This window comes from Rhinoderma darwinii, chromosome 6 (genome assembly GCF_050947455.1).
Source record: "Rhinoderma darwinii isolate aRhiDar2 chromosome 6, aRhiDar2.hap1, whole genome shotgun sequence".
Lineage (NCBI taxonomy): Eukaryota > Metazoa > Chordata > Amphibia > Anura > Rhinodermatidae > Rhinoderma > Rhinoderma darwinii.
The window spans coordinates 123,321,905-123,340,323 of NC_134692.1; the positions used below are offsets into that span (position 1 = coordinate 123,321,905).

An 18,419-nucleotide genomic window follows, 5' to 3' on the forward strand; every position below is an offset into this window, starting at 1 on the left:
AAAACATATTTATTTCCAGATATCGACATATACAAAATAAAACATGAACCTTAAGCGGTGTCAAATTGTATTTTTTTATGAAAATTAAAGCTCAAAGGCTTCACTTACATAGAGGAACAATTATAGTGCACAATAGTTTTTCTAGACGGCTGCGGTCAGTTCTTCTATAGAAAGATACAGCGCATGCTGCTCGGTCTCCAGTGCAGGAGCCAGCACTATAGGCTGTAATGTTATTCTACAATGCTGGTTCTAGTACTTCAGACGGGAGCCTAGGAAACAGCAGGACGCTCGGTCTCCTACCGCATAGTTAAGAGCAGCCCACCGCACGCACCGCAGAATCCGTGCCGCAATTTAGAAACCGGATCTTTAAAAAAAAACTAATGGGTTTTGACTGCTGCTGTAATGAAGAACCATAAAACGTACTAATACATTCAGTATAGGAACACACTTGGCGCAAACACTGGATTTTCCGCAAGAGATTTAAATGGGAAAATCGCACCGTGTATTACACTAGCAGCAGTGTAGGTGAGTTTTGAACAAACCTCAAAACAGCGGGGAAAAAAAATCAGCCGAAAAACTGTTCATAAATTGACCTGGGGTGCGTTTTTTTTTTTAAGCCGCAGCATGTCAATTTATTCTGCGGAATTGCTGCTCTTCTGTTGCGGGTTTTCCACATTGAATTCAATGGGGAGGTAAAATCCGCAATAAAGAGTAATGTGTTGCAAATAAGAAAACAAACTTTTTTTTTTTAGTTAAAATGAATTAAAAAAAGTTTATACTCACCCGGCTGTTGTCCTAGTGACGCGATCCTCTGTTCTGGCGCATTAGGTTTCATCCCATGTGACTGCTGCAGCCAATCAAAGGCTGCAGCGGTCAAATGGACTACAGCGTCATCCCAGGAGGCTGTGCTACACTCAGAAAATAGGGACGCGTTGCCATGACTAAGTATAAACCTTGTTTTGTCTTTTTTTTTTTATTCCTGCAGGATTTCCGCGGAGGACGCGCTGCCCGAAAAATTTCACTTCAAAAATTCCCTTGCAGTTTCCAGGACGTATACGCTGTCTACTACACCGCATATCCGTCATGTGTGTTCGTACCCTTAATTTCCTTTTGCGTGCCTCTTGCCCACCGTGCCCGGGTTTACATGTTGCTCAGAAATCAATCATATCCAGGCTCGCAAGGTGCCTCATTGTTGGCCTCCCATGAGGACAGTTCCACGGCTGCTCAATTTCTCCCATATGTGCCACCAGTTTTCTCATTTCAGAAGCGTTTAAGGCTGTTCCAATCATCACCTATTGGCAAAAAGAAAAGCGTGAAAACATTTTAATGCCAATACTAGTCCGTTAGCTCTGAAGCACCAGTATCCCTTTCATGCTCTGAAGATGCTACATCTGTACTAGTCAACCATTTACGAGACCAACAGAATACATGAAAATGTTGGGTTATGGAATAGTAGAAAGCTTTATTCACTCATGGGCATACTATTCATTGTGCCTAAGGGGGGTTGGATCCAATCAATCAAATCTTTCCCAATTTTTTTTTTTTTTGGTAAAGATTTTCTGCTTTACCATGATGAGATCCAATTCCATGTTTAGTTCTAAATATTTGCCTCTCACAAGCAGCTGTAAAATGCCTAATTGTATATAGCTTAGGCCTCGTTCACATCTGTGTTGGAGGCTCCGTTAGGCCAAGATTACCGGAGACAATAACCACCCCGACAGGAGCCAAAGTCAATGGGTCCCGTAGGCTGCCGGTAGAGTAACGAAACTGTTGCTTCCGTTATTCCCTTGTTCTGCGCTCCTCTGGCTGAGCAGAACAATGGAATGACCACACACGTGTGAACAGAGCCTTACAAAAACAAAACCAACTGCTGCTAAAGTGACAAAATCTTCAAATAAGCCCGGTTTAAGGCGGCCGTAATACAGTTGCATTTTTAAGTCTGAATTATGACCAAAAGACATGGACCCCGGAAGTTCTACTGAACTGAAATGACATCCCCATAGGATTCTATTATTATTATTCTGGATATGTGAAACCAGCCTTAGGCCGGATTCACACGAGCGTGCGTTTTGCGCGCGCAAAAAACGCGGCGTTTTGGGAGCGCAAAAGGCACTTAACAGCTCCGTGTGTCATCACCATATGATGCGCGGCTGCGTGATTTTCGCGCAGCCGCCATCATTATGACACTATGTTTGTAAACAGAAAAGCACGTGGTGCTTTTCCGTTTTCATTTATATTTTTTACTGCTGTTGCGCGAATCACGGCGTCCCACGGAAGTGCTTCCGTGTGCTGCGCTTGATTTTCACGCACCCATTGACTTCAATGGGTGCGTGATGCGCAAAAACGCAGAAATATAGGACATGTCGTGAGTTTTACGCAGCGGACACACGCTGCGTGAAACTGACGGACTGTCTGAACGGCCCCATAGACTAACATAGTTCCGTGCGACGCTCGTGAAAACCACCCGCGTTGCACGGACTATATCACATTCGTCTGAATAAGCCCTTATTCTGTACTGACCACTGCTCTACACACAGATTTCAGACCGATATCTAGATCTGAATACTTGGTCTTCGTTGGCTGTTGACAAACACAGATTTTGTAGTTCGGGTAAAATTTCTACAGATAGAACCGATTCTAATCCCATGCAATAGTTGGCATTCGACCGCCCGCCATGTTCCCAGACTGGTAGATTATAGGTGTGTGTTTATTTCAATATAGACATAAGCTGCTGCCAAATAAAAATAGTAGCGACAGAATCCTTGCCCAAGAAGGTTTCTTTATTGTGAGCAAGTACATATATAGATAGCAATTATTATGGGGAAAGAAGTAGAAATTGTGTGGCTCCAATGATTGAATTGTGGAAATTAAATAAAAATATTTTTATTTAATTTCCACAATTCAATCATTGGAGCCACACAATTTCTACTTCTTTCCCCATAATAATTGTTACATTTATATTGGTGGTGTACACCGAGGGTGGCTCTTTTTGTTATCATTAATTGAATAATTTTGAGGGCAGTCGTCCACTAGATCTGTATACAGATAGCAGCAATGCTTCGACCCAATAACGTCGCAGGTTCTTTGTCAAAGACTGCCAGACACCTGCCAGGACTGAAGAACAATATTAGGAGACCAATAGGAAGAATCCTTTCCTCTTCTGCCCATAGACATCTACTTAGTTCTATACTACAACTATAAAAGGGGCCCCTTCAAAACAGCTGATCGGCCGGGGTCCCTGGAGTCGGACCCCGACCAATGAGATACTGATGGTTTATCCTGAGCATATGCCATCAATTTCTTAGGACTAGAAAACCCCTTTAATCATAAAACACTGTTTACATCTTCTGTAATACGGAGTCTGAAAGAATACAAATTAATATTAATGTGTTACGATTTACAAGCATTTAAGGCTCCGTTCACATCTGTGCTATGATTTCTGTATTCTGTCCCATCCGTAGAAAAGAATAACGGGAGAAAGAGAAGCACTGGATATGACGAAAACCAACAGCGCCTGACGGAACCCATTGACTTTAATAAGATCCATCATGGTTTCCATCATTTTGTCGGACAAAATACCGCTGAATGCTGAGCTATTTTGTGCGCAATCTGTTAAGGAGGTTTCTAACGGAGCCTCCGATGCAGATGTGAACAAAGCCGTATTCTCGGGGATTCCTAACCCAGACATCTATGGCATATCCTCAAGATGCATCTGTCGAGAAAGTGGGTCTATTAACCCCTGTTCCGCCTGGTGAGACAGTGGAGAATAAATGGACAAGGGTCACAGAGGTGGAAACGGCACCTATCAGACGTTTATGGCATATTCGCCCGCCATGATTGTTTGAGTTACCTCTTTAAAGAAATTTGTATCTAATGTCTTGGTGTATACACTGAACGTAACAGGCTGCTTTACGCTTAGGGTATGTTCACAGGGCCTTCTTTCAGCCGTTTTTCGGGACGTAAATGTCCGAAAAATCGGAAGCAGAATGCCTCCAAACATCTGCCCATTGATTTCAATGGGAAAACGGCGTTCTGTTCCGATGGAGCGTTTTTCGCTGCGTTTTTTAAGCGTAAAACAACGGCAGCGAAAAAGAAGTGCAGGACACTTCTTGGGACGTTTTTGGAGCCATTTTCCATAGACTCTATTGAAAAAAGCTCCAAAAACGGCCGTAAAAAAAACGCAGCGAAAATCGCGAGTGGCACAAAAAACGTCTGAAAATCAGGAGACGTTTTCTCTTGAAAACAGCTCCGTATTTTAAAACGTTTTTAACTCTGCGTGTGAACATACCCTTAGGATACTGCTTGCTTCACTTACAGATTTCCTGCATGCTCTTGAAGCAAACATCTGCCGTACACGAGACGGTCTGCACATAACTCCTGGAGAGTCACTCAGCATAAAGATCAATTCCTCAATGTCCTGCTGGCCAAAAGTCCAATTCTTGCTGGTTGGTAAAGAAATTAACTTGACTCTTTCCATGATGGGAGCTTTGGGAAAAAAACAAAAAAACATAGTTATTAACAGTCATAGTATTAATAAGGTGACATGGAGCCATGTGTCACGGAAAAAATCTGTATAAACACCATATCGTTTTTATAGCTACAGTAACAATTCCTTAAGTCTGGCAATTGTTGCTCCAGCACTGGCAAAATATGGATTTTGGCCCCATGCACACGAACGTGCTTTTGTGGTGGCAATTCCCCCGAAAATCCACAGAAGAATTGCGGCCCCATTCATTCCTATAGGGCCATGCACATGACCGTGGTTTCCACGGTCCGTGCATTGCCCAGGAGCCCAGACCGCAGAAAGAACAGGCAAGTCTTATTACGGCAGTGTTCTGCGGTCCAGGCTCATAGCAAATAATGGACCATGTGCACGGCCCGCAATTTGCGGGTGGCTTGCGGGTGACACTCCGCCCCCGGCTGACCCGAAAATTACGGCCGTGCACATGGACACGGTCGTGTGCATGAGGCCTTAAAGGTCATATTAATGAGACGTAACTTGAATGTGACTCATGAGTATCTTCTCTGTTGCTCTTGGCACCCCAATCCCATGTCTCCAAAGTGATATGGATTCCCGACCTTGTCCACACAACTGTCCTGAAAGATTTCTCCAGCTATCACCCCACTGGAGAAATAGGCACAAGGAGTTGCATGCAAGCAGATGAGCAGGACCATGGAGGATATAATCGTGTTGTATTCTAGAGGCACCTAGGGGTATTAGTAGCACCTCTAGGTCTTGGTACCCAGCTCAGATCTCTGCATGGTCTTGAGCGAACGACTGGAGGTGGTTTTGAACATGTGGCCAAAGATAGGGTGGGTTGTAAATATAAAAAATGTAGACTTGTGGTGCTGCCGCCATGATTGAAGTTCCTCAATGGGATTTAGGCGCCTGGTCTACTGTAGGATACTAAGGGTCCACACATGGATAAAAGCAAAGTAGGGTTAAGATCACTGCTGGGAAACCTCAAACACTTGAGAAGGTCCTAGAGGGGACTTGCTGCAGACTTCGGCAACCAGTGAGGGCACAGAAGCCATTAGACCCAGATAATTGGTTGTGTTGGGTCATAGTGGTAGATTACGGTTTACAGACTAAAACAAATTTACTGGAGGCATCAACTAAACCCTGAAAGATTACCAGAGGGACAAAGAAGAAAATCATACAAACCGTTTTCATCAAAGATGAAGTCGAAGCCATTTTTCTTGAAGATTTCTATGTTGTCCATCAGAACAGTCTCATTTATAACAGTCAAATTTAGTTTTTGTGGCCTGCGGTTACAAATGAAAAGAGAAAATAAATGAGCAAGTAAGTTTGTTTGTTTTTTTGCTACTTTCTATCATATCATATCATAATAGATGACAAAACAGAAAAGTCAGTAACGATTTAGCAGGTATTGGTTTGTAATTAATGAATAGGGAAGAACTATACATATGGCAGGTCAGCTCATTCCATTTATTCACATGTTGTGGTGCTGGGCTTGTGGGGGAGGGGGGCATGGCTCAGAGCCAAGGTGGCTTGGCCTGGCAGCTTGGGTGCTTTTGGGCCTCTGGGTTGCTCCCTCTGCAGGTGCAGTGTTGCAGTTGCGGATGCCACCATGCGGTCCTGCAACTAAGAGTAGGAACCCACTTTAAAGAGGTCGCCGTGAAGTGGCAAGTGGGCTTATACAACTTGATTATAATGTTTAAGAACCTCATGTTCATGTTTATAAAAACGGTTTTGGATTAGTAGCTATAGATCAACGTGTATATTGTGGATGTGCGGGCCATGTTTTCTTTATTTTGAATATACATTTGCAAGGGGTTAAGGAGTTTGTCTGGCATGTACGAAAAAGGGTCTATTTTTTTCCTGAGAAACCGCGCTACTCTTGTCCATGGGCTGTGTCTGGTAATGCAGCTCAGCCGCATTCACTTAACAAATGAATGTCAGATTAAATGGTAACAAACGTTAAAAAAAAAAAAAAAACTTTCGACATGTCATAGTGAAATGTCAAAGTTTTGATTGGTGGGCGTCCGAACAATGAGACCCCCACCGATCTCTAAAACGAAGCGGCAGAAGCGCTTGGGTGAGCGTTGTGCTGCTTCGTTTCTGATCGGCTTTCCTTAGAAAGCCGAGCGAGCGTTGTACGGGCTCATAGACTTTCTATTGAGCCTGGACACAGTCTGAGAAAAGCCGATCAGAAACTAAGCAGCACAACGCTCACCCAAGTGCTTCTCCCACTTTTTAGCGATTGACGGGGGTCTCAGTGCTCGTACGTGTCAAAAGTTTTTTGAAAGTTTAGTCTTTTAAATGTGTTTTGTTTTAATGTAGTGCCTTATGAAGACAATCCCTTACCATATGCGTCTATGAGCCACAGTGGAAAGCCGCTAAAGAGGGGCTCTCGCTTTGGTGGACCCACCTCATCCATGTAATACATGGTTGTCCATTCATTTTAACGGCCAGCATGTAATATATGGCTGACCACAGCTTACCCCTCCCCCAGAGAGAACAGCTCATCAACAGGGGTTCCCGAATCCAAACTTTGACCTTAAACTAAAGTCCCTAGGGAGTCAATGACAGTATACGTACATGATAAGTCTTTGCCCTTGCAGGACAGTGTTCTGTTGTAACGTTTCAAAGTTATACTTCTCATCAGTTGCATGTTGGTCAATAATGAAGAGGTCAGAATCCAGTTTGGTGATTATGAATCCCAGATTAAACTGCCCAATAATGTCCATCTTTGGAAACATTTCTTTGCTATACATTAAAAAAAAAAGAAAAGGAAAAATTAATAATTACGCAACATTTACCTGGAACAGCGGTGGGAAACCTTTTTTCTGCCAGGGGCCATTTGGATATTTATAAGATCATCCACGGGCCATACAGAATTATCAACTTAATAATTAGCCAACTATATTTGGTCAAACATTTAATAACTCAAACCCTAATGTGTTTCTCTTGGAAAGATCGACACTCTGAATCAACTTTCAAAGTCGCTATTTGTAGGATGTCACACCACTTAAGTTTTAATAACTTTCCAGTGTGTCGCCAGCGATGTGATTATTTTCCATTGCGGCTGAGGTCTGAGTAGGTCGCGGCTTGAAGAAAATGCATTTAGGTCCTAACTTTACATGAGGCCTCAGCTAAATTTCTAAAGGATAGGAGGGCGGACAGAGCCAAGCAGTGTCATTCACTACTAGTGAATGAGGCGGCCGGTGCATGCACGCACCGACCTCACTCGGACCGCCGTCGCCTCATTCACTAGTAATGAATGAGACTACTTGGCCCTGTCCGCCCTCCTCCTAAATGTGAATGGCATCACTCACATTTAGGAGCAGGAGGAGAGCAGACTGAGCCAAGTACTGAATGGCACGGCAAGGTTGGTGAGTGCCGGCAGAGACAGACCAAATGATTTTGCGGGTCATATACGGCCCGCGGGCCTGACGTTCCCCACCCTTGACAATAATTAGGCATACATTAAAACGTACATTATAATTGGGGTGATTAGGTTATGAACACTGTTGGAGCTCACAATGACAACTCTTTTATAACTCATCATTCTTAAAAGAATGTCAGAGGTTCATATAGATAATGTAAATGGAGAATTCATCTTCTGGCAAGAGACCCAGTAAGCACGCTTAGTTGAGAGTGAATGAAGAGTGGATAAAAGATCTACCACCAAGGACCAGAATCGTGCCATCGGAGGACAGGACGCGTTCTTATTTATAACTATACTTGGGGTCAGGTAAAGGGGCCTTCCGCTGCCTCACTCTTTATCCCTTTACGGTAGAGTTCATGCGAATGGACATCACCATCTTTGTAGAGATTCCTTCAAAACTGCAAAACTACACCTCCTAGTCTGAAGCGGTCAGCGCGCGCTGGGAGTTGTAGTTTTGCTTAGTTGATTTCCCCATTAACATGTATGACATTGAGAAACCAATGAAAACACTTCATATACCTGATCTCTTTCCGGAGCTCAGCTTCTGCTGCTTGATTATCCCCAGGATTGATCTTTGCTCTGAATCTCCGGAACATTTCCGATTCCTCCTTTTCCTGTCTTTGCCTTTTCAATTTTTCCATTTGTTTGATCAAATGGAACATTGAGAAGTTTAAAGGCACGGTCTTCTTCATAATGTTGACTGGAGCATCCACCGAATGCGGTTCTACATTTTTAACCGTTATCTCCATTTTCAAACGCTTGAAATTCGGAGCAGGAACATCGATTCTGTCGGGAGGCTGGGGTAGGATCTCATCGGTGACATGAGGAGGATCACAAGATGTTGGAGATTCAACTTTCTCAGTTTTGACAAGGGTTTCTGGCGAGCATGTCAAATTCTCACTGCTAGTACGGCAGGACAAGGCAGGGGTGCGGATACCCAACTCACTGTCAGTAGCGTTGATGGTGCCTTTCCCAGAGTCACAGTCACTTTCGGTCCGAGTCACTTCACTACATGATCGCAGTCTTTCTGGAGTTTCCTTCATATCACCAACTTCTGTAGCCATTTTAGAAATACTGGCTTGAACCTTTGGCGAAACGTTAAAAAACGCCTGTAGTTTCTTTTGAGGAGGAGAAGAGCTCTGTGTCTGCATCTTCTCCGTCTTTGTTGGACTGCCCATAGATCTCTGGCTACTTGAGAAGGCCTCCCTGAGTTTAAAAACCGCAAGAGCTCCCCTCTCGGATAAATTAGACTGTTCTACTTTGGGACAATCCGTTTCTTCCGCACTTACTCTTCTCAAATTACCTACAAGAAAGTTTATAGATGTAGATTTCACACCAATCATGTCGATTTTAGTAACTACTTGTATTCCCCATGGAAAAAAAATTCTGCAACATCTTTTCTTAGCACTCTGCATTGTGCCATTACTCTGTTATTACTCCTGGAAAAGTATGAATACATTGACAACTGGGTGTTACCATTCCTCAGTCCAACACTGCCCAATCAGTGCTTACAGTGTCAGACTATATACGGACACTCCCTATAGACAAGAAATTTTGGGTCCACGCTTTCACTGCTGTATAGCGAGCTGCAAGCAGCAATTCCCTAATGCACTATAGTTACCAATAAATGCTAAAGTTACCTGACAGTAACCTTACGTCTCTAAAGAAAAGGGGCAATGTAATAAAACTATTTAAGAGCCATTACTCACCTGACCGATCCTCGACTTTCCAGCGCAGCCAATACGGACTCAACACCGCTGTTTGTGGACATGGCTGCTGCAATGATGTGCCTATAAACCCACTTGATCGCTGAAGCCAATCACTGGCCTCAGCGGTCCCTTGCCGTATACCACTGAGGCCAATCATTGGTTACAGTGGTCACGTGGGTATATTGGCACATCATCGCTGCAGCCATGTCAACAAAGAGCGTAGGGGAGGACCGTAACGTCTGCGCTAGAACGCCGGGGGATCTGACAGGCGATTAATGGCTCTTTTATTAGCATCTTTCCCCCAGATTTCTTATTCACTCTGAAACCCCTGTGTCTATTACATCTATAAAAGTGTTCTCCAGTTTGCCAATCCCCTTTTTTTTTTAGAAGGCCCACCCAATTATAGGCTGATTACAGGCAGTCCCCCTGGGACTTCCAGAATTTAGCTGCTAACCCACCCAGCAGCAAGTGTTAAATTTTTCTTTAGCACCGCCACAGGGGGGAAAAAAGTATTACACGGTTCTCAGTGAAATTAATTGTCTGTCCCTGTAATGCACGTACATGTGGGGTCCTCCAGGATGAGAGACGCTCTTTGTTGATGTTCTCTAATCCGGTTAATGAAGGAGGGTCCACCCACCACAAAATGACATCAGTTACATACCTGTGACATCTGACAGCTGCTGATTCACATTTAATTTATTTATGCTGCTGCTGAACATTGCGGTGAGGGAGGTCTTTAATATAGCTAGTAAATGTTTCTCTTCTTGGAGTAAAATCTGCCTCTTGTCTGGCGTGACATTAATATCGACACATTCTGCAAAAAAGCACAAATATCTTCAAATGTCCATTTTTTGAAAAAAAATGTAAGAACACAGCCAAGCTGTGAACTGCTGCTACAAGTGTGTTGCCGATTCACGGTGTGACCAGTAAAGGAAATGTAGGGGAAGGAGCGCACGTATGAACATTGGGGCACATTCAAAACAGCTGATCGGCGGGGGTGCCAGAAGTTGGACCCCGACCAATCAGCTATTAATAGCCTATCCTGAGGATAGGCCATCAATTTCTTAGGACTTGAAAATCCCTTTAAATAAAGCTGCATCAGACATTGGATGGCAAAACTACAAAGGAACAAGGAAGTAGATAAGGAAATACAATACAAACCATAAAAGTAAATATCATGTGTGAAATTGTCTGGTTGTAGAACAGGAAATATATAAAATAAGGTTCTATTTGGCTTCTTTCACACTAGCGTTAGTATACGCTTACCGCTCTTCCGTCAGAGGAAGAGCGGATCGAAAGATTAAACGGAAAGAAACGGCTCTGTTAGAATTACCATCGATTTCAAATGGTAATTCTTTTGTTTCAGTTGCTTTCTGTTTGTCCCGTTTGCTAGGTTTCCGTTTTTTTTTTCACAGAAACGAAAGTTCTGCAGACTGCTCTTTTGCTTCCGCCAAAAATAACGGAAAACATGCCTGTGATAAACTCAACTTTATTTCCCCATATGGAATAGGTCATGTGCAATTGTTATTATTCCCTATGAAGTAAAAAAAAAAAAAGATATTATTATGTGGGCTTTTCATTTGGCAGATGGGGAGGGGATAATAATGGTCCCAGGTGTTTATTGGCACACATTTTTTGTGAATTAAAATTGCTTTAAAAATAGTTGCCACGTGGCCGCAACATACTCACCTGAATTGACGCAAATATTGAGAACAACAAATGGATACTGATGTCTATTGAACGAGTGATACGCTTCATTCACAATCTTAGTAACCTGAGCAACAGAAAGCACACAGTTAATAATATACTATATACTGTTTAACCGTTTTTCCCAAAATGCCAATAACTTGTTATGTAAATGTAGGTAGATTTCTTCTGGAAACCCAGATTATTCAAGTGTTACAACTAGATTTTACTGCAACAATTCTAAACGAAGACTTTCCTGTCCTGTCCTACTCGTCCCGGCCTTGTTTAAAGTGCAGCTAAACGTTCGACAAACTTCTGACATGTCAGGAGTTTTCATTGGTGGGGGTCCGAGCACTGAGACCCCCACCGATCCCTAGAACGAAGATGCTGAAGGTCTTGTGTGAGCGCTCAGCTGCTTCGTGTCTGTTCGGCTTTTTCCGGAAAGCCGATGTATCGGAGTGCGGGCTCATAGACTTTCTATTGAGTCCTTACACCGATACATTTATTTCCGGAAAAAGCCGAACAGACACGAAGCAGCTGAGCGCTCACATGAGCACTTCAGCCGCTTCGTTCTAGTGCTCGGACCCCCACCAATGAAAACTCCTGACATGTCACTATGACATGTCAGAAGTTTGTCGAACGTTTAGCTACACTTTAAGGAAACATTCCAGGCAAAACTGATAAACTTAAATCCCTAGCGCATGGCATGAGTGGGAGGTGCATGACACAGGGATTCCCTCTTTAGTATTAATGTCATGCACCTCCCACTCAGGCTCTGCATTAAACATAACAGTGTAAGACTCTGTTCACACTGCGGAAACCGCAGCAAAAAAAAGTCCGAAAGCACCTCCCATTGCTTTCAATGGGAGGCGGAAGGAGTCCCTGAAGGAATTTTGAGGGATATTTTTCTGCCTGCAAAAAACTCTGTGTGAACACTGCCCAACAGCTTTGCCCAGTTTTACTTTATTCAGTCAGTGACCGACATCCAGATTACATCCGAATGTGACTGACGTAGCTAAGGCTAAGTTCAAATCTCGTTTTGTGCGCACGTTTGTGGTATACGACGACGTATACGTTTTTAAAGTTACAAAAACATATGCATTTGTAACATACGCTTGCATTTTTTGGTAATATAAGTCGTATACGCTTTTATAAGTTTCTGTCCGTTCTTACTTCTAAAAATGTATACTTTTTTTGTTCTTGAGCTAAATCAAACTTTGTCGTCAAGATTTCCCATATATGTGACAAAAATATATACGTTTTACGTATGCAAACGTAGGGTTTAAGATTCCATACGTTGCCATTGACTTCAATACAAATAAAAAAACTTATATGTGTGGTATACGTTTTGGAAAATTACTGAAAAGCCTAGACTACGCTTTTCAGGACGTGGAAAATAAGGGATAGAACGCAAGCACACAAAACGTATGCACAAACTACACCAGTACGGCGTCCGTCCTGACCTTAGAAATCAATGTACACGCTGTGGTACACGTTATGACACTGTTTTCTCATGTCACAACGTGCATGTCAGACGTACAGTAAAAACGAGATGTGAACTTAGCCTAACAGATATTTGCCAGTTTTTAACACCTTTAGGCCTCATTTACACGAGCGTGTGTGTTTTGCGCACGCAAAAAAACGCAGCGTTTTGCGTGCGCAAAAGGCACTTGACAGCTCTGTGTGTCATCAGTGTATGATGCGTGGCTGCGTGATTTTCACGCAGCCGCCATCATAGAGATGAGGCTAGTCGACGTCAGTCACTGTCCAGGGTGCTGAAAGAGTTAACTGATCGGCAGTAACTCTTTCAGCACCCTCGACAGTGAATTTCGATCACAATATACAGCAACCTGTGAATAAAAAAAAGCCGTTCATACTTACCAAGAACTTCCTGCTTCCTCCAGTCCGGTCTCCCGGCCGTTGCCTTGGTGACGCGTCCCTCTCTTGACATCCGGCCCCACCTCCTTGGATGACGCGGCAGTCCATGTGACCGCTGCAGCCTGAGCTTGGCTGCAGCTGTCACTTGGACTGAATTGTCATCCCGGGAGGTCAGACTGGAGGAAGAAGCCGGGAGTTCTCGGTAAGTCAGAACTTCTTTTTTTTTTTTTACACGTTCATGTATATTATGATCGGAAGTCACTGTCCAGGGTACTGAAACAGTTTAACTCTTTCAGCACTCTGGACAGTGACTGTCTCCTGACGTCGCGTACCGCAAAATTTTTTGCCGGGTTCGGTCAAAACGAGTTCGGCCGAACCCGGTGAAGTTCGGTTCGGTTGTCCGGGTTCGCTCATCTCTAAGACACTCCGTTTGGATGTTTGTAAACAGAAAAGCACGTGGTGCTTTTCTGTTTACATTCAGAGTTTGACAGCTCTTGCGCGAATCACGCAGTTCGCACGGAAGTGCTTCCGTGAGACCTTCGTGGTTTTCACGCACCCATTGACTTCAATGGGTGCGTGATGCGCGAAAAACGCAGAAATTTAGAACATGTCGTGAGTTTTTTTCAGCGCACTCACGCTGAGCAAAACCCACGGACTGTCTGCATGCCCCCATAGACTTGTATAGGTCCGTGTGACCTGCGTGAAAAGCACGCGCGTCGCACGGACGTATATCACGTTCGTGTAAATGAGGCCTTAAACAAGCGCCGATCGACAATACAGCTTGTCAATTAGTGATCGTTTGCTCCCTCCCTAGAGCGATGATTCTTTAGCACGAGGACAAACGATCAATTAATATAAGCGCTCGTTCAGCCGATCGTTGGCCCGTGTAATAGGGCCCATACTTATGAAGTTTTACAGACAATTGGAATAAAGAAATCCTCTTACCTTCGCTGGGTCACAAGGTCGCTGGTTGATAAAATAAAATTGCCTGTCTGTGGCACTTCTTCCTATGCCATGGTCACAGCGGGATATGTATCCTGTAATACTGAAAGGAAAGTGAAATTTAGGAAGATCTGTGCGTCAAATGTTTTCATTTTCAATTAACATCCATCATATAATCAGTATCATAATAATAAAAAAGACAAAGTGCCTCTCTAGAGACGATAATCCAGCCGATTAGCAGAAGCTGGGAAGTGTAACTTTTTATAACGGGAAGACGAGGACTAATATGCTAAATATCTCCACATACGTAGTGCCCCCTCTCCTCTCAATCCACCCCCTATCTAATGTCTGTACGAAGAAAGAGAAGATGGAAGGGAGTGACGCATGACAGCAGGATCAGAATTTAAATGGTTTGTTCAACGTCTATAACCATGGAGACACATAGGTCTTCATTGGAACTGTATACACAAAACAGTAAGATATATTTTTAAATCATGACTAGTTGGAAAGGTGCATCATTTTTATTTTAAAAAATTATTGCAAATTTGCACGTAGCCTATAATTGTGGAAAAGCCCAAAAGAAGATGAACCTTTCATTTAAACTGCATTCATACAATTGTATTAAAGGGGATATACCACGAATCATTATCAAACCAAAAGTCCTGAAATGCTGTTAAATAGCGGTTTTGTACTTGATCGCAGCATTTTCATGGTTTGTACTCTCTCTGAGGATACAGCAGTACTTTTAGTACCCAATCGTGCTCATCGTGGACATAATTGCATAATAACAAGCCTCTGTCTGCGACTACAACCTCCCGGCTATAACATGACTGAGCCCGCACTTAGCGGTGTCATAACTCAGCCAATCCCCACACAGGACGGCCCGAGAACCCCGCCCAGATGGTTATGGGCTCGGCAGTTAATGGCCAATCAGTAGCCATCACGCCCATGACACCTACTAGAGATGAGGTACCCAAGAGAATGACGAGCCCTGCTCCAGCCGGATCGTCAGAAGCTGGGTAGTGGCTTCATGATGGTGTCACACCCCACTCACCCCCCGTGGGAGGACCAGGGGTATCTGAGATGCTCCTCTATTCAATTCAATGATACACATCAATTTCTAAATGACAGCTGCTCCTAGCAAGCATTGCTACATCTGCATGAATTCACTGGAACAGCTGTCCTTCCAATCTAATCCATTCCAAAAATCTGCACCACAGGTCAATTGCTGCTTGGAAATTTCAGCCACTTTGTGGCTACTGATTACGCTGCAGATTTTATCCTGCAAATACAGAAAATCTGCAGCAATTACGTTACATTTGAACATTGTCTTCATGTACCCCAACAGAAGGATTATTGAACAGACAGCGGGGTCCTTCCTAGGTCTCCAGGGCTGACTGCATAGAGGTTCCCTAGTCTCCAACTGGATCATGGGTAAACCCAGTAACCCAATCGAAGAGGGGGGACCCCAATTGATTATGCCACAGAGGTCTCTCCAATCCCGACCGTATTCAGGAGGCTGCTCCAAGACCAGGAGAGGTTAGTAAGAGCTCGTTCCTAGATCATGAGGGTTCACTGAAGTGATCATCAGCCTCTTCTAATGCAATGCCTAAAAGACGTCACTGTAGAGTAAGCACCTGCGTTGCCCACTGTCAAAAGACAGTGGGCGGTCGTTAAAGTGTTAAAATTCGGCTTGCATATCTTTCTTAGATCAGTGCGGTTGACCCCTGTCTGCACAGTAGTGGTAGAACTCATGGATCATCCCCGTGCAGTGCATCCATGGGCTAACTGAACAGGACTAGACATGGCATCAGTCACGTGAACCCCCCCCCCCTACATGTCATGTGACCACTGGCATTCGCTTAGGCTGACAGACATGACCCTGACATGCTGCTGTAGGTAGAAATAGGTCATCAATTTTTGTATTTCTATATAGATTGTGTTCATATTGTACCCCCCTTGTAGAGGACTGCTTCACCCATAGCATCATTACTCACGTATAGAATCCTCCGATTACATCTGCTTGCTTCAGGCCGTACTCCTCGCACACACTTTCACTTGGAGGCAACTGAACAAAAGGAATCAAGTTCTGCAACTGGCAGAGGAGACAAAAAACAGAATAATCACCACCGAGCCCAGATTACGTGCAGTATTAATAGTATTATTTCCATACCTTAGAGGAGTCCGTAAAACAATTTTATGATTGGTAAGGGGGTTGTCCAGGATTTTTTTTTTTTTTAATAAATAGAAAGGATTTCCTTTTTCCAGAAATGGCACCTCCGTTGTCCATAGGTGTGTATTGCAGATCAATCCCATTTACTTTGATGGAGCGGGGCTGCAATTACAGCAACAACCCATGAGTGCGGGTGGCGCTATTTCTAGAAAAATGCAGATAAAACTATCTAATCCCAAACAATCCCTTTAAGGATTCCCCACATGACTTAGGCCACGTTTAGAAAAGGAATTACTAGTTTTCCAAATTCTAAACTTAAGGCACTGTGATGGGGTTTGGATTGTGGAGTTGTGAGTGGAGATGGTTAAAGGAGTCTTTCAATGGACTTTTATAGTATATAAACCAGACATGCCATAAAGGTCTGAGAGGTTCCCGTCTGACACTGCTACGGAGAACAGGAGTGCCCAGCCCCCATGTCCAGCAAAGCAGTGGCCGTGATTCAAGATCACTCGTCATTAACTCCTAAGGGGAATATGGATACGCGAGGGTCCTAGTTGGATGTTTACGGCACATGTCATATCAAGTGGTTATGGCATAAAATTGCTTCAGCTGAAAACCCATATAAGATTCCTTATGCTCTGATAAAGGAGTGGGACCGTTGTCTCGTTCGGCCATCTTTATACGTGAAATGTTTAATATAGATTTATGTAATTTACCTGTTTCTGTCCAAACACGGCTCCTATATTTTCCTTTACGCTGCTTGAAGTACCGCTGGAGCAGACGACCGGGGTCCTTTTCCCTTGACCCACTTGGTTGGTACAGTTTATACGCACGTTTGTTGAAATGATACAGTAAGCTTGTAAAATCTGAACCATTTTTGCAAACTCCTTTAAAGAAAAAATAAGTCTATTAAATATAGAATCCTCAGAACTGCACCACGCGCACGCACACACCCGCGCACACACCCGCGCACGCACACACACGCGCACGCGCATTTGAGAATCAATGTACAATGCATTTGGAAAGTCTTCAGACCCTTTGACTTTTTTCACATTTTGTTATGTTGAGGTCTTGTGCTAAAAAAATAATTTAAAAAAACACGTTTTTCCCCATCATTCTGCTCTCAGTGCCCCCATAATGACAAAGTGAAAACAGAATGTTAGTTCTTTGCTTATTTATTGAAAAGGAAAAACTAAAATCTTGCATTGACACAAGTATTCAGACCCTTTACTCAGTACTTAGATGAAGCCCCTGTGGCAGTGATAACAGTCTCCAGTCTTTTTGGGTATGATGCCACAAGGTTTGCACACCTGAATTTTCTGCCATTCTTCTCTGCAGATCCTCTCAAGCTGTCAGGCCTCTCCAAATATGTTCTATTGGGTTCAAGTCAGGGCTCTGTCTGGGCCACTCAAAGACATTCACAGAGTTGTCCCTCAGCCACTCCTGTGTTGTCTTGGCTGTGTGCTTAGGGTCATTGTCTTGTTGAAAGATGAACCTTCCGCCGAGTCTGAGGTCCAGTTTACTCTGGATCAGGTTTACATGAAGAATATCACTGTACTTTGCTCCAATTATCTTTCCCTCAACCCCGACCAGTCTCCCTGTCCCAGCTGCTGAAAAAAAAAAATCCACAGCATGATACTGCCCCCACCATGCTTCACTGTAGGGATGGTATTGGGCAGGTGATGAGCGGTGCCTGGTTTCCTCCAGACATGACGCTTAGAATTGAGGACAAAAAGTAAAATCTTGGATTCACCAGACCACAGAATCTTGTTTCTCAGTCTGGGAGTCCTTTAGGTGCTTTTTTGAAAACTCCAGGTGGGCTTTCATGTGTCTTTTACTGAGGAAAAGCTTCTTTCTGGCCACTCTGCCATAAAGCCCAGATTGGTGAGTGCTGCAGTGATGGTTGACCTTCTGAAAGTTTCTCCCATCTGCACACAGGATCTTTGGAGCTCAGGCAGAGTGACCATTGGGTTCTTGGTCAAACTCTCTTACTAAGGGCCTGTTCACATCCCCGTTCATTTCCGTTCCGGGGTTCCGTCGGGTGAACCCCGCAACGGAAACTGACAGCACAGCTTCCGTTTGAGTCACCATTGATCTCAATGGTGACGGAAACATCGC

At 43.7% G+C, this 18,419-nt stretch overlaps 1 protein-coding gene across 1 annotated transcript in view; it reads right to left on the reverse strand.

The window, feature by feature from the left end:
- PMS2 (PMS1 homolog 2, mismatch repair system component) overlaps positions 1–18,419 on the reverse strand; it is a 26,406-nt gene continuing 7,987 nt past the window's right edge. Inside the window, exons 6-15 of the mRNA XM_075830252.1 lie at positions 17,018–17,188; positions 16,126–16,223; positions 14,132–14,231; positions 11,312–11,396; positions 10,284–10,436; positions 8,433–9,216; positions 7,064–7,231; positions 5,666–5,766; positions 4,316–4,485; positions 1–1,292 (exon numbers count right to left, since the gene is read on the reverse strand). Of these exons, the coding sequence (XP_075686367.1) occupies positions 1,152–1,292; positions 4,316–4,485; positions 5,666–5,766; positions 7,064–7,231; positions 8,433–9,216; positions 10,284–10,436; positions 11,312–11,396; positions 14,132–14,231; positions 16,126–16,223; positions 17,018–17,188 (1,971 nt within the window). The 3' untranslated portion in view covers positions 1–1,151. The remainder of the gene's footprint in view (positions 1,293–4,315; positions 4,486–5,665; positions 5,767–7,063; positions 7,232–8,432; positions 9,217–10,283; positions 10,437–11,311; positions 11,397–14,131; positions 14,232–16,125; positions 16,224–17,017; positions 17,189–18,419) is intronic.